This window comes from Lepisosteus oculatus, chromosome 14, assembly GCF_040954835.1.
Source record: "Lepisosteus oculatus isolate fLepOcu1 chromosome 14, fLepOcu1.hap2, whole genome shotgun sequence".
NCBI classification, from domain to species: Eukaryota; Metazoa; Chordata; class Actinopteri; order Semionotiformes; family Lepisosteidae; genus Lepisosteus; species Lepisosteus oculatus.
Window position 1 is genome coordinate 59,305,730 of NC_090709.1, and position 21,873 is coordinate 59,327,602.

At 43.9% G+C, this 21,873-nt stretch overlaps 1 protein-coding gene and 2 non-coding genes across 3 annotated transcripts; 2 read left to right on the forward strand and 1 right to left on the reverse strand.

The window, feature by feature from the left end:
• Nucleotides 1–9,479: 9,479 nt before the first annotated feature.
• LOC138242686 (zona pellucida sperm-binding protein 3-like) lies at nt 9,480–11,713 on the reverse strand. The gene is made up of 8 exons (XM_069198242.1): nt 11,156–11,713; nt 10,939–11,054; nt 10,756–10,862; nt 10,504–10,678; nt 10,309–10,426; nt 10,010–10,110; nt 9,859–9,932; nt 9,480–9,691 (listed from the first exon to the last, which is right to left on the reverse strand). Exons 1-8 carry the CDS (start codon nt 11,711–11,713, stop codon nt 9,480–9,482), a joined length of 1,461 nt encoding a protein of 486 aa, XP_069054343.1.
• A 5,695-nt stretch (nt 11,714–17,408) lies between these two features.
• On the forward strand, nt 17,409–17,466 carry LOC138243851 (U7 small nuclear RNA). Its single transcript, XR_011192469.1, has one exon. It is a non-coding gene; the product is annotated as a U7 small nuclear RNA (small nuclear RNA).
• Nucleotides 17,467–21,554: 4,088 nt separating this feature from the next.
• Nucleotides 21,555–21,612, forward strand: LOC138243753 (U7 small nuclear RNA). The gene has a single exon (XR_011192371.1). It is a non-coding gene; the product is annotated as a U7 small nuclear RNA (small nuclear RNA).
• The last annotated feature ends 261 nt before the right edge of the window (nt 21,613–21,873 follow it).

Sequence of the window (21,873 nt, forward strand, 5' to 3'; positions counted from 1 at the left end):
GAGGTACGTAAGTTGGTGTGTTAAAAGCACCAGTAGTTCACAAAACTGAGAAATGCTTTGCTGGAGAAGCACCACGTTGCCTAATGTTGCCTAAACGGATCGCAGAAATCAAATGTTCGGATTGATTTAGAGTGTGCTTTACAGCCTTTGTGTAATATTTTAAATTGTTTTTAAAAAGTGTGTACTGTGTACTACGTTTAGGACTAGTCAGTGTGGTAGAATATGGAGATCATCTCCAGCTCTGAGCTCAACTGCAACAACAAGTCGTGCTGAACAAAGTCAGAGTTCAGCTGAACCTTTGCTCAGTGTGGTGCTCAGGACTCAGGAGTGTTGTTATGGTTCTAATTAGCACGAACTGCAGGGGCTCTGAATCAGAACATTTCAATTTATCTGTTCAGTAAGTTAAAATGCAGGACACATTAAAATCGGATTATTACTGTGTCTCTGTCCCGTTTGTATATAACCAAATGTTTAAAAGATACCAGTAAGGACACACAACTACTAATGCGGTACTTATTGGAAATAGTCCCAAAACAAGTACGTCCGGCAGCTGGTAGACCCCTGTAATAATTTTGCAGTGACACTTTGAAGATTTACACTCTATTTAAATATTAATTTACTAAATTTCAGTTCTCTTTTCTCACACTCCCTGGCATAACTGAACTCTCACTCTCGCATACTAAAGGCTTGACATTAGCTAACATTAGCGTTGATACAAAAATCTAATAAAGACAGAATGAAACTGTTTGTTTTGTGTCTCATGGTGATCCTCTTCTCGATCCAAATGAAATGTTTAATATGATCCCTCGAGAAAGAAAAGGAGTCAATTTCCGCCTGGAATGATTGATGCTCCATCAAACATTTTGTAATATCTCCGGAAGTTTATACAGTAGAATCCTGGTTTGTGGCTTAAATTCAAGGTAAACAAGACTAAGGAAACGAGTTGGAAACGATGTCGATCTGGGATTTAAATCATCCGGAACATTTCACTACATTGGGCAGTATGTGCCAGAGAGCAGCTCCTGACATCTGTTGATAGCTCAGTTGGTAGAGTGGAGGACTGTAGTGGAAACAAGAGGGAATCCTTAGGTCGCTGGTTTGACTCCGGTTCGAAGGAAGGTGCCCTTTGTGTATTTCATTCAAACAGTTAAAATAGCTGATCCTTTTTCACTCAGACTTTGATCAAAAGCTCAATAAACGACGAAGCAGAGGCTCTTGTTCTGAATTCAGCTCAAGTCTGATTGTCTTGTTTTGGCCAAGATCTGATCTTTGAATTCAGGGAATACTCCGTCTGCTTTGTACAGTAATTCAAAAGTAGATACAAATGTCACTTTTTTATTGTAGATATAAAGGTGTTCTCTGTTTTCGAAGGATAGGTACTTAATTGGCTTTATGATTTGGTTTTGATTTTGTATCGTTGTATTATTAAGTTTGTGCTTTTTGTGTTTTTAACATATTGTGAACTTATTTTTGAAACAAATGTTTACAAAGGCATACATGGCACACATCTGTTTATACCAGCGGTGAATTGTATATTTGTATTAAGTAGAAGCTACTGCGCAGTTCTGGGAGTATAACAGGTTCGATATAAAGTGGCAAAAATATAAAAGGGGAAAATACCCCAGACTGGGTGTAAAGGCCTCGTTGTGACTGTTGTTTTATTGTTGAATACGGCATACTGTGCACGAAATGTTGCAGAATCACAATCTGATAGTTAAATAATTATTATTTTAATAATTTGATAAGTATGAGGCACCGGATCCAAATATTCAGTTCTGATTTTTTTTAAGTGATATCTTCCCTTCCTCTGGTGGAAGTAACACGATGTGAGCAATTGTTTTTTGTTTTTTGTTTTTTCACGTTGCGATCCAAAAAGCCTCAGATGCACAGTCTGACAGCAACCAAACCAGAATGGATTCTGCTGGGAGCCGGACTGAGCTCATTCTTGCTCCCTGTGCTGAAAACAGAATTAGCTCTTCCTCGAACATCGTCTACAGCTGCTGGATGGTGCTCTACGTCCTGCTGCTCCAGCAATTATTTTGACGAAAGACAGATCACTTGTGCGCTTTTAACCTTCTCGCAGCTACAGGCGAGACTGAAGCTGGCGATATAAAGGCACGCGCTGGTACACCTTCTCTAACTTTCACAATCGCGATAAACATTTTTTTAAGACCTTTGAAAAACTAGATATAGATATAGATAAAACTAGATAAAAAACATGAGCTTTATCGGTTTTTACATTAATCGATTTTGAATCAAATTTGATCTTTTTACATTGCATTTTACGTTGAAATGTAGCATGCATACCTAATCCACCAACAGACAGAGCAATATTTTACGTTGCCTTCCAGAGCTTCCAACGTGTGATGGATTTGTATGGGTGTCTGTATGATACCACTACAGCACTGGCGCAGGTGCAAAATCCACTTTCACAAGACTTTTTCAGTGTCTTCTCTCTCAAATGGACTGAAGCACAGGAGCTATTATTAGAGAAAACGACAGGTGTTTAAACAGAGGATGTCCCAATGTCTGGGACAATGCATTGTGATTTTGTATAAATGCAAATGGTTTCTCATTTAAAAGCCAACAATATTATTTTTCTCCCTGGTGCTAATAAGCTACCACACATGCGAGCTGTTGTGTGAAAGAAAATTCATATGTCCATAGGAAGGCAGAATAAAATCCAGAACTGTGTTGGTGATATCGATAAACAGGGCTCATGTTCACAACAAAACTTTACTATATAAAAAGTTAAAATTTGCAAATATATATTTTTTTATTATGCAAAGTGTCTGTTAAACCATTCATGAAGGATTTTTAGACAAAAAAACACACCATTATATGAGAAAATATATTTACTATATCTGCATTTAACTCACTTTTTTAACAATTTCAGTTTCAAGGCCGATATAAATTGCTGCCCTGCTTTTTTGTCATAAATACACAAGCTTGTTATGTCTTGTGTCAGAAATAAACTGCATGAAATTTGCTAAAGCAACAAAAAGTAAGCGCCACAAAGAAGACAAACATTTGCGTTTATAGTGCAATGTTATCTCGAGCCTTTAAAATGACTTTAAATGCAATTTGTTTTTCTCTGTGGCTCTAAGGCTTTGCCATTTACTGTAGTTATTCAGGAGAACATTATGTTAATCGTATAGATGAAACGTTAAATATATTCAGGTGGGTAGCTACGTCAGCATGCATATCTGCAAAGGAACAAGTAATACTGTAGGTTTATTCCATGCTGAAAAGAGTAGAGAGAAAACAAACCTGAAGAATGTTTCACAGCTGAAACGTTGTGTTTTCTCTCTTCTCTTTTCAGCATGGAATAAACCTATTACTTGTTCCTTTAATATATTGTTCGGTTTGACTCAAAATGCTTTACTACTACAAGAGAGAATTATAGTATGGAGGATGAGACAAATTTATGATTTCTTGGAAGAAAATGTTTTTTCTTTGCATTCGAAATGAATCGAAACTTTAGAGCGACACACAAACCCTTTCTCTTTTTTAAAGATATAATATTTTTAAACAGACAAGTATAGAAAACGTTTTTTTTACTAAGCAATTTTGGCCGGGGGCGATGTATTACTAGTGGTGGCGCTGAGGTCACTATGGTGCAGTTGAGCACCGTAAGATTAGGGCCAGTGACGTAATGTATAACGCATCTGACTTCGGAACAGAAGATTGTAGGTTTGACTCCTGCCTGGCTCATGTTGCTTTTTTAACACGGTACTGTCTGAAGATAAGCTCCTGCTCTGAGCTCAATAGCAATGCAAAACTGTGCGTAACAAAGCTGGCGAGCAGCTGAACTTGTGCTCAGTAATTAGTACGGTGCTGAGGGTTCAGTACTGGCGTTGTTCTAATTAGCACGAACTGCAACGGCTCTGAATCTGACCATTTCTATGGAAGCCCGTTTCCGCCAGGGAGTAAAAATAAAAACGCGCTATGGTATCTCAGAATTCCGACTTAGTAACTGAGAATTGCGACTTAAAAACTCAGAATTCCGACTTTATATCTCGTAATTGCAACTTTATATCTCACATTTGGGACTTCGAAATAACCTATATTTCATTGTCTGTCCTTTTGTTATTGTAACGGATTCGGGTTCCAGGGCTTGTGCCTTCCCCGCTCCCACCCTAGTTCGTGCCTCACTGCATTGGGTCGAACCCAGGCCTTGCCAGCTGAGCTAAAGAAGACCTTTTTTAAGTAAAAAAGGACATACAATGGAAATATTTAAAAATTATAAGTTTCAGCTTTTATAATTGTGAATTCTTCTGGATGTGAAGTGTCTATTTCTGTATCTTATTTCATATTCTGTCTTCGTTTTTGTATTTCTGGTGTTTAAATAAAAAAAGAATTTAAAAGCCCACCGTCCACTATTCCATCCGTGTACTATGGAAGCCTCACTACCGGAAATGGGATTCCATAAAAATTAGTGGAATTAATTTGATTTTTATCAGGGCACTGTACAAGACAAGTCTTCAGGCTTATAGATCCTATGATCTTGTACGATTCATCAATATGGTGTAACGGAACGGCCAACATACAATTTGTAGTTCAGGTGGGTAGCTGCGTCAGCATGCGTACTGTAGGCAGCAAAGGAACAAGTAATAGGTTTATTCCATGCTGAAAAAAATAAGAAAGAAAATATGTTTTTGCCGAAACGTACTAGTAAACTTTACATTAACAATACCAGCCAACGATACATTATCATTTCACACCGGTTCTACAGGAATCTACAGCAGAGCCCTGAGTTGACTCCCAGAGTCCCACTGAACCCATAGAATTCCACATCACCCCTCACTCCTGCACACAGTCCGCTGAGAGCGCCTGTCCATAAACTACTGGATTGAGAATGGGATCAAATAATTCCCCATTTTCTTAATTCTACATCAAAGGACTGTTAAAGGTCTATTTGAAGGCACCGATTCATATTCTTAAACCAGATGAACGCCTGGAATAAGTTAATATTACTTATAAATAGTCATGCTACAATACTCCAGTTGAAGGCACGCTTCTAGCTTTGTGGTACTCTGGTGCGTCACGAATTTATGTTTGAATTTCGCCGGATTAACAACTATAGGTGTACCCTCGCTCACTTTCTTTAGCGACAGTCGTTGCTCTTCATCTGAGTGATGTATTTGCCTGTTTTTCAGTTCACTTCCCTGCAAGGAATATTTACCTCAGAGCTCTCTTTCACAGACTGCAGGCACTATGTTTGTTAACAGGTGTTATAGTGATGACATCTTTCTGTTTGATCAGGACAGGAGCTGCAAGTCCACTGTGTTGTGGCTGCAGTACAATTTTAGTTTATTATTATAATACTTTTTAACAGCGACAGATTCTTAAGATCACGAGGTGTTTACGATATTATTTCAGTATTAAGCTGTTACTACATTCGGAACTGTCCCATAGGATTCAGTGTTCCATTAGTTTGGCACTAAACTGCTTAGTCTATTGCAGGAATTGTACTTAGTCCTGTCCTGTAGTGTCCTCTAGAGAGCAGCAGCTGTTTCCTTGGGCTCATTGCAATTGGGAATATTGTGATTACTGAGCAGGGGACTAAAGTCAGCAGATGAGCGAGTTGCAAATCGGTATTAATCTGGCGTACAGAGCTGAATGCTAATCTCTGGATCATCTCCAGTTAATGTGATGCTGTTGTTACCTTGCACTTGACCCAATCTGACTACTGGCACCAACAACCCTGTTATTACAAATAAACTTCTTGTGTACCTACCGTGATACATAAGTTTGGTGGAGAGGTTTGGCAGCCCATATTCAGTCAAAGGTGTGTGTGCAGATCACTGTGATATACAGGCATCAACAAACTGACATACAATATTAAATGTTTAACAGATAAAACCCAAATGAACCAAACCTGAATAAATTAGTGGTGGAAAGAAGTCTTTTTATATAGCAAAAGGTCTCTGAGCCTTTGGTTAGAACGATGGGTATATAACCCATTGTCCTCAATATTAGAAATGAATCCTTGAGCACTGCTGTTGTACCAACGGTCCTCAAAAGTGCTGCCATTACCCCCGTCCCATAAAAGCCTAACATTACCCTTTCTTGCATAAACTGTAGAAAGTACCTTCACATTTCAGTTGCAGTTTAATCTATTATCACCCTATTCCCCACTTCATAACCTTCACTCTTCTAATTCTGGTCTCCTAACTGTCCCCCAAGCCCGTCTACACTGTATGGGTGACAGGCCTTCTCCTGTTATGCCCCCAGGCTCTGGAACTCTCTGCCCAAGGATACCAGAGTCACCTTCCCTAAACTCCTTCAAATTCAGACTCAACACCTTGTTCTGTAGAAGATCCTTTACTGAACTGGTTCCATTCTTTACCCCTCTGCTTCTACTTTCCTTAGTACCACCATCCATGGTCTCCTCAGTCTATTGGAATTGTTTTATCCTGTGTATTCTTATTGTAATTAAGACAAGTGCTTTGAGAAGCCACCTTTGGAACCATTATATAAAATAGTTTATCCTAAATCCTTGAAGCTTTAATAGGGCAGTGCAGTAGGGCTAAAAATTAACAGCTTTAGTGGGCCAGCAGGATTGGTGCAAATTATAGGTAGTCCCAAAGGATGACTAGGATTCACTTGAAATTCATGACATGGGACACTGAAACAGGGGAGAGGCTTTGTGTAGTAAGCATTCAGTCTCAATCTACACAGTCTGTGCTGCTGGTAGAGGTGGTTGTGAACACCTGTCTTCCCAGTCAAGTACTGGGATCTCCAGTCTCAATCCTAATACTTCCCATGACTGTCCAATACTGTGAAACCAACACCCATAAGACAAGACCTCCAAGATTCTAACTGTACCTTTCTTCACTGATGTTTGTGCACCAGTATTGTTCCTCTGCTAAGGAAGGGAAAGCCTACTTTACACCAAGCCCCTGTTGACAATTCCTTCCTTGTGTTTCTTTTAGTCAGTTTGTGCAGCCTAGAATAGGACACCAGATCTCACTCTTACTGGGCACTACAGTAGCAACTCACACTCCAGAAGCACTACCCCTCTCGGAAACAGGAGGATTTCCAGTATATAGAACACTTCTGTCTCTCCCCCAGTAAAAAAAATTCACAATGCCCTGCCCAAGGAATAGTGCGGCCATCTTCCCCCAGTACAACACTTTAGTACTCCAGCCATTTTCAGTCCTCATTGGCAGCAATATGGGAAGCATTCTTGAAAGGGGAACCCCCACAAATACTTCCATTGATTAATGGGTCTCACTTCCCTTGAATTCCTCCACCCCATTCAAACCTACAGATGCAGTCATTCAAAGTGAGCGGTACAGACACGTACCGCAGGTAAGATGACACGGGGTACCGCGGTGCGTGATTGGTTGACCGACAGGGGCACTCGTGGTCCGTTGGTCTGTCGTAGAAAGACTTACTGTAAACGTCTTTACTGTGCCCGTTGTAGATATTGAATTTTACCACTGAAAGGAAATCTTAGTAGCTGAGCATAAAAAGAATAGGAGCATACTGTAACGCCTGTGAAGGCCATAAACGATATTAATTTTGGAACATAAACAAACAGTATATAGCTGGTCTTGGTACTTTAAAGAAAAAAATACACACCAGTATTCCATTTCTCCCTAAACATTGTAAGCTTCGAAGTCTTTAACTAACGTGATACCGGAGTCAACAAGGATACTTTTAGAATTTGATTAAAAGGGAATATAATATGGAATCGCGTATCTAAAGAATTTAATAACGGTATGATTATATCCGTGTACTGCGACAGGGCTGTGTAGGGCTGTTTCGCCTGCCTGTTTATGCGAGTTGTCTTGTAGCCTACTGGTCTAGGTGCGTAACTACCAACTAGCAGGTTGTGTGTTTGAATCCTGCTGGTGCTGGACTTTACTTTTAACAAACATTTCTTTTAAAAAATAGGTAAGCGATATTATGGACAATCAATTGACTTTTATATTTCAAAATATTGCAACATGATCGATATTTGCGATATTTTGAACATATCTTCCCTTCTGACAACGGTTCCTGCTTCTAGTGTGTGTGTGTGTGTGCAACAGAGTACATTTTTATAGAGAAATGGAGGCTGGACAGTATGCGTTACAATATAAACATTTATATTGATTTAAATCGTGTTCTGATTTAAATCGCAAACGCGTGTTTAATTGTGTTTTTTAATCATAATCAGGCTAGTCACATTATTTTATAGCGTTTTTATTGCGTTATTAAATCCGGTGGCGCTGTGTTAGTTTCCTGACTCCCATTATTTAAACTGCGACACTGATCATTCATCTCTAAATAAACTTTATTTTATATAGCGTTTTAAGCGAATAGGTAATTAGATTGCTCATAAACCTAATCGCTTTTTCTACATAAACACAGCATGATTGCTCTCTGAAAATGCTTTTCCTTAAAGCGGTTCTATTGAGGGAGTAGCCCAGCTACCACTTAACACTGTACTTCCTACTTTGAATACCTGTGAGACCGGTTTAATTCGTCACAGCCAGCACTCCGGGAGTTCATATTGCTTGACTAATTTTAAAAACTAAGTTATAAATGCAAACGCTTCCTCGGTGCGCTGCTCTGGTACGCCGGGTCTTACACAGTGCCTGTCGGCAGTAAGCGTTACAATATACATACCCAACACTGCTTGTACCCATCTGTCATGCAAATAAAACACCTTGAATTGAATTGAGGGAGAGAAGGGGGTAGTGGGACAGATATACTGTAGACAGACTCAAGGCAAATAAGATACTTATGGGTACGCAGGCATTCACGACAGCAACATACAAAACGTTTGCACGTACTGTATAGTTAAGTTATTACTTGGTTTTCAAAGTGCAACGAAATACAATATTGTTGTTGCTGCTGTTCTGGTTGTTTTTATCCCGTAAAGCGTTTTGAGAAGCCACCTTTAAAGGCGATATATACTGTAAAACCGCTGATGAACTCCCGGAGTGCTGGCTGTGACGAATCCATTATTAATACTATTAGTAATATCTTCAGTAAAGGCTTTGATGCATAAATATTTCTGATAAAGGTAGGTTGTGTACTTTTGTCCAACTGAGCAATCTTGCTTTCATAAAATATACCATAACTTAATGACTGATGATTAACATGCTGTAATACACAGTTCAAAATTAAAGGCTCAAATGCTGTACATGAGAGGTTAAGCTCCCCCTGGCGGTTTTACAAGGCGACGCCGGATAGTTTCCGGCAGAGCGTCAAATGATACGTGACACCACGTGATACCGCGTGACACCGCGACACGCCCACCGGGGTATGTCGCGAAATACCTCACCCATTTTGAATGGCTGCATCTGTATAAACCATAAAGAAACAAGGGCAGGCAGAAAGGTCTTTCACAGCTTTATTGAAATGTTGCCATTACAAGGCAAGTGGAGGCAGGAGAGTCACAAGGGCCAGGCTGGAGCCTTCATTCAGGCACCTGGGGAGAAAGAAGGAGAACAATCCAGCTGAACTGCAAGACACCACCCCTACAGGAGCTCCTCCTGCCAGACCCTACCTGTCCACTGGCCAACATCTCCAAAGTCCTCCGCTCCCTCCACATCTTCACTGGTGCTCTCAGCATCTTCACTGGAGCTCTGAGGGTCTCCCTCCTCATCCTCAGTCCAGTCAGCCCCCACATCCAGAGGAGCTTCTACTGGTGCCACAGCCACCCGACTGCTGGTCACCAGGCTCCTGGTACCTGTGGACAAGCAACACCCAGGAGTGAGGGATCTGCTATACCCAGAGACCCACAGTCTGCTCATCTAAACAGTCCCTTTGTCCAGCACAGGATCATTCCTCAGTTGTCCAAGCATGGTTGTCTCTTGGGCAGAGATGCATCCACAAGGGATAGAGAACCAGGCCCACCTTCATTCCCGGTGCCAGCACACCTGGACTCACAGCAGGCACAGACCTCATGGTCACCATACAGCTCCTCCCACCTGGAGGAGAGGAGGACAGGTGAGGCCCCCACCTGGCATGTCCCAGAGCACCCTCAGCAGGCTCCTTGCAGAAGTACCTCTCCGCCTCCCTGTTGTAGGTGCAGGACTTGGTCCCTGGTGTTGCTTTAGCAGGAGCCACAGCCATGACACAGTGCATGTACAGCTCAGTCACTTCATGCTGCAAGAGGGAAGGTCACAGCATTAAGGGATCAAGGCCAATAGAGGGACAGAGAAAGACCTTCTGCCATCAGTGAAGGCAAGCTGGCAGCTCTAGGCACTACAGCTGCCACAGTCTGGTTCACATCGAGATCATGGATGGAAAAGCAGACAATGGATCAGTAGAGCAGGAAGGCTGAGCAGCCTTTGAGAGCAGTACCTTCCTGGACAGCTTCTTCTGGAAGAGGAAGGCATCAATCGTGAAGCGGAGCACATCCTTCTGCTTGGAGGGGACAAACCTGGACAGGCAGCCATCTGCCTTGCTGTCCACCATGCACCTGGGGACAAGGACAAGGATGAACCCCTGCAGGCTCTCGGGGCTCCTGCCCACCTCCCCTCCCAGAAGGGGCCGTACCCCAAGTTGTCAATCACGGGGAAACGGGGCTGTGAGTGCTGGTCTGGTTTCTCCGTTACGTAACACGAGTGGATGTACAGCCTCTGCTCCGCTGTGGCAAAGTAGGCAGTGGCCTGGAAGTACATGGGCTGACCCAGGAAGTACTCATCCTTGGGAGAGAGGCGGACCCGGTGGGCTGGAGAGAGAGGCAGCATTACACATGCACACAGCACCCCCTGCAGGCAGGAGGAGCCACTCACTCAAGGAGCTAACAGTTGGTGGTGAGCAGCACAAAGCTGTGCTTGTTCTTCAGGTCCTTGAAGAAGGTCCTTCTCCTGGCCCACGTGGGGACATAGCCAACCTTGTAGGAGTAGTGGAACCTGCAGGACAGAGGGGATGAGGGGCTTCTGGACACTTTCCCCAGCAGCTTCTCAGCAGCAGCAAAGCCCTGCCTACCTGTAGTAGGAGCACTTGACCGGCACAGAGAAGGGAATGAAGCAATGCACAGGTGCACTGGAGGAGGGCGGGGCATAGCGGAGAGTGTTGGAGTACACCAGGCGGCCCTGGACAACCTGCAGGGTCACAGAGGAAGGGATATTCCCAGGAAAGGCAACCCCGACACAAGCCCTACAGCTCACATCGATACACTGCATGTAGATGAAGACCTGCTTACCGATCGCTCGGTACCGCACTCGTGAAGCCCGTAGATGAAGTTGAAGTAACTGCGTGTGGTTCGGCTGACGCTGCAGTTGCCCAAGGTCACCTCCGATGGCCGACAGCTGAAGCCGAACAGGAGCCGACTGACACTCACGTACATCCTGCTGGAGTCGCACCACACGGCCACTCCTCGGGTGCCCCCGATGGCCGGGCGAGCCGGCTGCCACCCTCGCTTGGGAGGAAACAGGACGCTCTTGATGTAGGCGGGTAAGGGCCGGCTTCCGGCTTCGGGCTTCATCATCTCCTTGTCGAAGTAGGGCGAGTACGCGTCTCTGAACACGGGAAGGCGGCGAAAGTCGGGAGCCAAGGACTGCGAGTCGTTTTCGCTTGCAGACAGGTCTTCGGAGGACGCATCTGCCAGGCTCAAGTCCTCCGACTGGGCTACGTCTTCAGGAGCCGGGAGGTCAGCCTGGAGCGCTAATTCCCGAGAGTCCCAGCCAGCCGGCCCGGCGGAGATCAGTGCGGGGAGCCCGGCCCCTGCGCACAGGCACAGCATAAAGAGAAACGAGCGCATTGCCAAATTATCGTCCCGCTAAATTGCTACAGGAGTAAAATAAGTAAACCACCAAACTGTGTTGAAGCAAGAGAGCATAAAGTGTGAATGCGGTGACTAGGTTTTTATACTGACAGGACCTGCTACCACACACCTGGTCACACTACCGCTCAATCAACACAATCAATTACACACAGAGACACGGATTGTTCTCAGCGTCTAATTAGAACCTGCTTCCAGTCTGAGGCGGGACTCCGTGAAGCCTCCTGAACACTTTCCCGTGTGTATCTGACCTCAGCGGAGGAGTTCCATGCAATTTAGACAGAATTAAATCACCCACATGTGTAGATTTGGCTCAGATGAATTTATTGTTCAATTAGTTTCTATTTTCCGAGGACAGTGTGTTAAACTCGCTGTCAGACAGAGTACGGAACATGCGACACGTCCGTCCACACTTTCCTTTATCGTGGGGGCTGTTCCATCAACATGTACCGCAATGAAAATAATTTTACTATTTTTCATGTGTAATTGCATGTCATATTAAAATGTGTAATACAAGCATTTCTTTGCTTCCCAGTAAAGAAATACTGATCAGCTTTTGACATGATCTGATAATAATTTGTCTGATTTTTCAGAGATTGCTTTTGCTTCGCAGGACTGAGAACCTATGGAAGCCCATTTCCGCCAGGGAGTAAAAAAAAAAAACGCGCTATGGTATCACAGAATTGTGACTGAATTCCTTCAGTCTTAGAGAATTTGAAATTCAGTTGTTGGATTCCTTCAGGTCAGGATAAAGACTGAACCGCAAAATGCATTTTGAAAGTCCAAAAGAGTAGAAATCAAAATAACACAAACTGCTCAGTCCTGTTCTGACCCCTGTAGTGTGCTCTCTGAAGGCACCAGTTCTGTAGGGTTTGGGCATTTACTGGGACAATTATTAATTGTAGCAGTAAATCACAAAATTGATTCTTTTGATGGCTTTAAAATCCAACCATGCGATATAACTCAAACAACGCACACACACAGGTACTAATACACGAGGATACATTTATTAATACATAGAATATGCATATAAACCTAACAGATCTTATCGAGAGGGTTATCAGAATACAAAAGATATATATTCAGTCAGTTACGAAGTGTTACATATATCAAGAGGACATACGTTCAGTATATCATTAATTTAGACCGTTTCATAAAGTGAACTTGGTTACAACTTCTACATTAGATACTCAAAACAAGTACATAACTCTTAGGAATTAAATTGATATCAACTGGTTGGGATAACAATTGAATTCTCGAGCAGTAATGCAGTGAAGTTGAATACTCATCCAAACTCTGGGGATTCAGATCTCCTGCGGGCACAAAGAAACAGTTTCAGGCTGTTGTTGTCCAATCCACGCTCTCTGGCTCGGTGCCAGGCTGTGCTGTGCGGCTTGCGACGGTGCGCTGCTGATGCTCACTGACCAGCTAGTTAGTGTTGGCTTTAACTAGCAAAGTTTGTGCACAGGAGAAAAGATGACCGTGGGTCCCAGCAAGTCAGGAAGAGGACCGGTTCATTCCTGATGAAGAGCTAGTTCTGAATAGTGATTCAGCTGTCCACAGTTCTGACCTGTTCACGAGGCCTGCTGCTGGTGCTAACCTCGGGTGGATCCTCTGGTTACTCTCTGGCAACCTCCGCTCTAGACTCTTAGAACAAAGGAAAGTTCTGGCATTCGGACACACTGGCCGTTCCGTGGTTGTCCGGGCTGAGTCTCAGGATGGTCAGGAGGCGCTCTGCGAGAATGTCCTGCCCTTGGGAGCCTTCTGATCCTGGGCCGTCCTGCCCTGGAATTCTCCTTTGAATTCCCTTTAGAAAAGTCCACAGAATTCTCCACTGAATCTTCTCAGGCCCTCTGTGTTGCCTGTTTTTACCTGGATGAACTTCAGCTCATTGATTGGCTGAAAGTTCCATGGGCATCAGAGTCCCACGTGGGTTACTCGGCCCTACCAGTCCCTGATTGGTTGATCAAGGTGAGATAAGAGTCACTTACTCCTGACACTTATGAATGCAGTTCAGATGTCCATCTGGCACTCCCTAGACACATAGGCGCCAATGGATGACCATTGATCATGATAGCCAGGCTTAGCTAAGTGCATCCCCCTTTGGGAGCTGTCCCTTATCAAAGGAAACCTTAAATCAGCCTGCATGAATAGTTTCTCTGTGGCTGCACCACAGAGATGAACAGAGATGGGACCATTTGGGAAAGCTCAGAACACTTAATTCTTTCTTATTAATAAGCATCGCCGCTACACTGACATTTGCTCTGCTTTAAGTAATCAATGAAGAACACAATGTGCTTCACTAGACTCCGGTCCAAACAGGATTAAAAGCCAGCAAGTATACCTTTTCAAATTGACGTCAGCAGGGACTAGATTGGCACTTTAACCAGTGCCTGATTGGCTCAGTCAGTAGAGCATGGAATTCTTAATCTCAGGGTTATGAATTCAATTTTGGGTGATACAGGTGTTCTCATTAATTAAGTTTCCTGTTCATCTTTGACCATGTTACATCTTGATGGTGACTCAAATTGAGAAAAAAAGGACTGATCTAGCTCCTCATCTGAGTAGATAAGTCAAAGACTCCGTAGATTACCTATTCATACCAAGCACTTGGATGCAGCTTCACCTATCACAACTAGTATTTAACATTATAATAGCTCCTGTCTATTTACACTATAATTTACACTAGTGTTTCCTTAAAAATTGCTTGTAAGAATGAGACATTACACATGTATTCCAATAAAATAAATATTATTAATCTTTTCACTGTAACAGTTTCACTGTGACTTGGCAGATAACTGGCAGTGATCAATAACCACACCGAAAAATATGGGAAAGCAATGGGGAAAATCGACTCTTCAACATGTGGAAATGTATTACTGGGAGGAGGACTCCTTTTCTCTTAGGTCAACACTCTTTGTAAGAGTCAATTCTCCCAGCTCACATCCGCGGGTTTCCGTAGTGTGCCTGCAAAGAGTGATCAATTTGAGATAGGTAAACGTCCTGATTTTATTTAACAAAGCTAGATGAACATTTGCTAATGCTGCCTTCATTGTAATAGGCAGTTTATTTCTCGAAAGCATGTTATGTAAAAAAAGAAAAAAAGAAAACATGGATAACAATCTTTCAAAGCTAAAGATTTTACTTTTGAATAATGGACATTTTATGTTTCTGGGTGCTTTTCAAATGCTGGTTTTAGAACTTTGCTGTGCTTCAAGCATAATTTTTCACCTTATAAACTGGGTATTGAGTGATAGGGTTAGTGTTTTTTATTTTGATGACTTAGTAAAATGTCTGGAATTTTTTCACTTTGATATTATAGAGCACTTTGTGTTGATGAGTGGCAACAATTCTCAGTTAAATACATCATGGTTCCATACTGTAACACAATAAAATGTGAAAAGGCCAAGGGGGGTGAATAGTTTTTATAGGCACTAAACGTATTACAAAAATATAATGCTTCATTTTATGGAAACTTCTTACTATTACCACCAACGCACTCGCTGTTTAAGCAATGGGGGTTTCACAATCCTCTTTCTCACTGGTAATGTTATGAGCAGGAAAAACACCATTGAAAATGGATTTCAATCACTCAAAACTAATAGTTGTCAAACCCTCTACAGCTAGAGGGCGCTCCCACTCTGTCCTGTCCTAGTTTCCCTGTGCTTTGCTTGTCCTTCTGGTTTGTCTTTGTCTGGGGCTATATATTTCCGGGTCACCCTTTCCTCCTCATTCAGTATTGAGGGTTCATATGTCTTCAGACCTGCCTAGCACCAGGCCATCTCCTCCGCGGCCTGAGGGCTTAAGTTTCTACCCGACATCATCTGACCTCCTAAACGGGCTAACACCTGTTTTGCCACCACACATAGGGCCTATTTTGCTCTCCTGGCCATTCCACGGCATGGCCTTATAACATCCGCGACAGTAGTTCCAACGCTGTGCTGCCCTTTTAATTAACATTGGCTGTAACAATGTGTTGTTTTTGTCTCTTAAAGGGTCTGCTCCTTTACTCCGTCTTGCCAGTGTTGTATAGAATTGAGTACCCATAAAATCTGAGACCCCTTTCAAAGTCTGCATGTGCAGTGGACATAAGAGGCTTGGCGCGTGTCGCAATTGTTGCCCTATCTACTAAGCCCATCATCCAAGTTTGCACTTCTGTGATGTAGTCTCACAGGCCTGAAAGACATAGATTTCACACATGTAATTACTTATAAAAGCCAACAAACCTTTTCTGAGTGGTCTAAGGCTCTGTGTTAAGGTTGCAGTCCCCCTGAAAGCTGGGGTTATAGTCCTGACGTTATACTTCAACTAATTCTCAGTAAATAGATCTTGCAGTACTCTGAGTGCCAGCTAGCTCTGTAACAAGTGCGCTATAAAGACAGAAATTACACATTGTTTGTGAGGCTGTGTGCTCCTGTATAGTCTAGTGGTTAGGATTCTGGGTTTTCACCCAGGTGGCCTGGGTTAAACTCCCAATAAGGGAAACTTTTCTCTTCCCTTATGTTTTCCAAATAAGCACCTCAGTGTAGAAAAGAGCCCCGTTAAGCACTGTAGGGAGAGCTAAAATTTTGATAAAAGAGATAGCTTGTTTCCTCCTGCTTTCGAACTGAAACCCTTCGGTGTGTTAAGAGAATGTGACAATCACTACACTGCACGAGGCAGGGAGGAGTGACTTGCAGAGAAAAGGACTCAATCCAGGAAAGTTTTTCCACATTCTGGAGAGAAGATTTTTTCCATTCCCCCACTTTTGCAGCCTGACCTCCTCTATTTCTAGAGATCTGTAGAATGTGGAGAAAACGTTTGAAGTTGTTACTGCTACCTCCCCTCGCTTTGAACAATGTGTGGAGTTTTTTGAGTCAAAAAGAGTGATAGTTCAGGCCCATGGGAAGATCCATATTCAACTGTGCATGTTGTTTTGTTCTCAGAGTTTGCAAAGATGGAGGACATTCGCACCTGGCTAAGCCAGTATTCTATAGTCCTTCATGGAACTGAGTTCAGAGGTGCTGACGGAATAAAAACAGGAGGTTGAGGAACATGGGGGTGTTCAAAGCCATTGAGGTTCCAGTCAAGGGAGCAGGTAGCCTGGCCCTGTCCATTATTAGAGCACTATAACCTAAATAGATGGTTTCATATATATTGTTTTGGGTATATTTATTAAAGTTTCCTATTTTGTGATTCTTTGTATTTGTTTGTGAAATTAAAATAGTTCTTAAAAAATAAATGGAAGGTTTTTCTGAAGTCAGAAAGCCAATTTATTTGGTGGAAAAACAGATTGGTGAAGCTCCAACAAATAAATCCAGTTTATTTGTTTACTTTTTTTTCTGAAACAACTGAATTAGATGAAGTGTGCTAATATGTAACCTAACACCCGTGTGAATAACTAGAAGAGGGGAGCAGCTCCATTCCAGACCAAGGGAGCTTTGAGATTGGCTGGGCCAGATCTCTCATTTGCATATCTGATTTGGAAATGTAACACTAAACCCCCTTCTTGCATGGATTTAACTTGCACTCAAGACTCACCTACTGTGTATTGCCACTTCAGTTTTTTTATGAGTAGCTGTGATTACCAGTTGACAGCTTTTATTTGTTGAATTATAAATGGTTTTGTTTTATCACCCTGAATGGCCTATACTTAAGGTTTGGTAGGGTATGTGTTTTCATTTCATTTACCAAATGGAATTTTTGCTCTTTTAGTATTTGTCTAGAAGGCTTTCTGAAGTCAGAAAGTCTGTTTTCTGGTAAAAAAATAGATGCATTTAACAATAATTTTCAAATGATTTAATTGGGATTTTTATTAATAAAAAGATCTTGTATGATAGTTTCAAGAACACTGCTGTTGTCAGCTGACTTTTAGTGAAGCTCTTTCCTCGGCACCTGCACAGAATTTTCTTGTGCCTTTAATTTCAAGATGTAAAACCTAACAAACAGTTGCATTTGTTCATGTATATTTCTGAAACTGTTAAATGAACTACTGTGTGTAGTTCTGCAAATGTTGTTTGATAGGATGCTGGATAAGCAAAGTACTTTCTGATTGGTTAGCCAGATATCATATTTGCATACAACATTTGAAACAAAACCATGTGGTCTCTTTCTTATATGCACTAAACGTTACAACCACATTCTTCTACATCTTCTTTATGAGCAGGTTAGTTTGAAAGCCATTTTACACGTTTTGTGTTCAATTTGAAATGCTCTTACATTCAACTGGCCTGAAATCTTGTGTTAGGCAGGATATGTCAGTTTCAGTAAACTTTCTTTACAGGATTTATTGTTCTTTTAGTACTTGTCCTTCATATCTTATGAGAAGGTTTCAACATCGGATCCGACAGGGGATATCTTTATTACCCCAGGATGCCGGATTTCTGCAAGAAGTGCAGACAGTCCGGCCACAAGGCAAACACGTGTGACATCGTCAGATGTCACAACTGCAATGAAGAGGGGCACCTGGCAAAAACCTGCCGGGCAGCCAAAAAGTGCGACGGATGCGGCGCCGAGGGACACCTCCTTCGCCAATGCAAGGTAAGCAAACCTTCCTTTGCGCAGGTGGTGGAAGCCGGCCGGCAGAAACCGGTCTCAAGACAAAGGGAGAGAAGTGAGTACAAAGAACCCCCACCTCCCCCGCAGAGAACCGAAACTGCTGAGGCCACACCCCCAGCCGCACCAGTGCCACAAGATGGCCGCCAGGATGACGGACAAAATGGCTGACCGGAGGAAGGGCCCTGGATAACTCCCAGCAAGAAGGGAAAGCGAAAGTGGGAGAAGAGAGGCAGGGCGGATCCACCTTTGGAAGGACAGAAAAAAATGGTAATGGTAAGGGAGAACCGTTTCCTCGTCCTGGAGGAAATGGAACTTTCTTCCCTCGAGGCCCAGGAACAACCAGAGGAGGCACCCTAGGAAATGATAACCCTCCCCCCCGAGGCCCAAAGACGACAAGTAACAACCCAGCAAACGGAACCCCCCTCCCCTGAGTCCCACGGACAACAGGAGGAGGCAGCCCAGGAAGAGGTAACCCCCTCCCCTGAGTCCCAGGGACAACAGGAAGAGGCAACACAGGAAGTCGGAACCCCCTCCCCCGAGGCCCAGGAACAACAGGAAGAGACAGCCCAGGAAATGGAGCCCCCCCTCCCCCGAGGCCAAGGAGCAACTGGAGGTTCCCGAAACTCCTGGAGAAAGGGAAGAAAAGAGCCTTCCCGAAGCGGTGGCGGAGAGTATCTTCGAGGAAGACTAGGATTACTTTGAAGCCGCCCTGGAGCCGGGACTGATGGTAGGGCTGGACCTGTCCAGCATGTTTACCTTTCAGTCCCCAGCGAGACCTGGAGGGAGCCCAGCATATTCCCCCCAGGACCCGAACGAGAGGAGTTACATCTAGGCTAAACAGTGCCCAGATGTAGACTCCCAAGTTTTCCACTGTAAGCACAAAGAGAGGAGGTTCAACTTTCACTTGTTTAATCATGACTATGAAACTTATCTTTCTAACAACTAACGTGAGAGGGCTAAGAGACCCGGTGAAAAGACGGGGAGTCTTTCATGATCTGGCTTCAAAGTCTTTCTCAGTTTGTTTCTTACAGGAGGTCCACCTGAAGGATGAAAGCGACAAGCTGACATTCAGCAGGGAATGGACGAAGGGAGAATCATGCTGGAGCGTAGGAGGGGTCCACTCTTCCGGAGTGGGAATCCTCCTCGGAAACCCAGAGATGACGCTGGTTTCCTCCTTCTCGGTGGTGCAGGGCCGGATCCTGGTCGCAGACATCGACTGGAGGGGGCAGAAGTTGAGAGCAATTAACGTCTATGCTCCGACGGAACCCTCTATCCGGAAGGAAGTGTTTGCTGACCTGACCAGCTGCTGCACCACCAACCGACAGGTCTCCCGGACAACGACCGGGAGAAGGGGAGCGACGCTAGTTCGGCAGAGCTGGAGTCGCTACTCAAGCAGTTCTCCCCGGTAGACGGTTTCAGACGGTGCCTCCCTAACGACACCGGAACGACATGGAAAAACTCCCGGGGAGTGTGCAGCCGCCTGGACTACATCTTTCTGCACACGACCTGCTCCCTGGAATCAGCGACGGTGTCCCCGGAGTGGTATTCCGACCATGAGCGCTTGACGGTGGTGGCTAACACCAACCTGCCGGCATTCGGTCGTGGGTACTGGAAACTGAACCGGGAGATACTGGAGGAAGACGACTTCAAGGCACTGTTCCGTAAAGACTATGCGAGCTGGAAGTTGTGTACCCACTGCCGGCTAGACTCAGACGAGCGCTGCAAGGGATGATCTTCGGCTTCGTCTTGGGCGGCAAGTACGAGTACATCACGAGAAACCGGATGTGTCAGCTGGTCGAGGAAGGGGGTCCAGATGTCCCACATTTCCCCCTGAAACTCGACTGCATCTTCTACTGCAACCTCTGTTGGGCGCTGCGGGAGCCCATCAGCCACAAGTACCAGTACTTTGTCAGGCTGTGGCTCTCCGTCCCCATGAGGCACTTGGTCCAGTGGTCAAACACTGGGCCCAAGGCAGAGATGCGACCGGAGTTCTACACCCATGCTGTCAAGTGGAGCAGGAGGTACGAGGCCACGAGACAGCCAGAGCCCTGCAGCAACCACAGAGCTCTGTACAAAGAGGTGAGGGGGCATCTGGTCGCCACAAAAGGCTAAGAGTTCCCAGACAAGTCTGGGAAAGAACGCAGCCGAAAGAACTGGACAACCAACTGAAGGACCTCAACTGGATGGCTGTACACAAGTGACTGGCTACCAGAGAGGTCCTCTACAGACACTCGCTTACCAGGAACCCGCATTGCCCCCGGGACAAGTGATTCGTCGAGGAGACTCAGGAGCACGTGTTCTGGAGCTGCCCCTTCGCCAAGGCGTTGTGGGGCAGAATGGACAACATTATGCAACTCCTGGGAACGGATGCGGTGCTCAGTTACCAGTACATTCTGCTGGGGGCTGGCACCCACTGGACTGGACAAGGGGACACAGGACCTGCGGGGGCTGCTGCTGTCCCTCACAAAACAAGGACTGTGGAAGGCGAGGAACACTCTCATCCGGCACAACATAAAGTGGGGGGCGAGGGAGCTGGAGGAGAGGATCCTGGCGGACCTCAGGAGGAGGACGAAGCACCACGTCGCCAAATGGGGTTTCCCCACGGCGAGGGAGCGCTGGAAAGGACTTTGGGATATACAGGGATTAAAGGACGATAGCGAGTGGTAGGTTTGGAGGGACTCTCTTAATTGCGCAAATCCGCCCCCACTTGCAAAGATTGATAACGGACAATCAATCTCCGTTCCGCCGTTGTTTTTTATTACATGGAGTGTTAATATGTGTGAGATGTTCCTTTTGAGATGTTTTTTTTTTTTGTGGAATAAAGTATATTTTGTAGAACAAAAAAATCTTATGACAAGGTTTACAAGTTATCTGTTGAACTACATTCTAATAGGTGTGGTCACAGTCCAGGTCAGTTGTTTATGTTTTTGTTTCTGCAGCAACTGTTAGATGAAATGTGCTAATATGTAACCTAACTCCAGTGTGAATAACTAGAAGAGGGGAGCAGCTCCATTCCAGACCAAGGGAGCTTTGAGATTGGCTGGGCCAGATCTCTCATTTGCATATCTGATTTGGAAATATAACACTACACCCCCTTCTTGCATGGATTTAACTTGCACCCAAGAGTCCCATACTGTGTATTGCTACTTATTTTTTTTATGATAAGTGGTGATTAGCAGTTGACAGGTTTTATTTGTTGAATTATAAATGGTTTTGTATTATCACCCTGAATGGCCTGTACTCAAGGTTTGGTAGGGTATGTGTTTTCATTTCATTTACCAAATGGAATTTTTGCTCTTTTAGTATTTGTCTAGAAGGCTTTCTGAAGTCAGGAAGCCCATTTATTTGGTGAAAAAAGATTCTGTATTAATATTAATATTTCTCATACAACATAAAAAGGGTCTTTTAGGAATAAAAAGATCTTGCACTTGGAAATCTTAATAAAGCTGTGTGCTTCCATACACTCGAGCAGTTTTGATTCCTAATATTTGACCTTAGGTGTGGGAACGGGTCTTTTTTGCCATTTGATTTCCAATTGATCAGCACAGTATAGAAAATAGACCCATAAAGCAACCTCAGCAGTGACAAATGTGCAAAAAGTG

Excerpts from the sequence above, each read along its gene's own strand:
- LOC138242686 (XM_069198242.1), bottom strand. The coding sequence starts at position 11,713 with ATGCGCTCGTTTCTCTTTATGCTGTGCCTGTGCGCAGGGGCCGGGCTC. Across the intron at positions 11,055-11,155 it reads AGTGCGGTACCGAGCGATCG|GTTGTCCAGGGCCGCCTGGT; the intron begins GTAAGCAGGTCT and ends GTGACCCTGCAG. Across the intron at positions 10,427-10,503 it reads CCCGTGATTGACAACTTGGG|GTGCATGGTGGACAGCAAGG; the intron begins GTACGGCCCCTT and ends CCTTGTCCCCAG.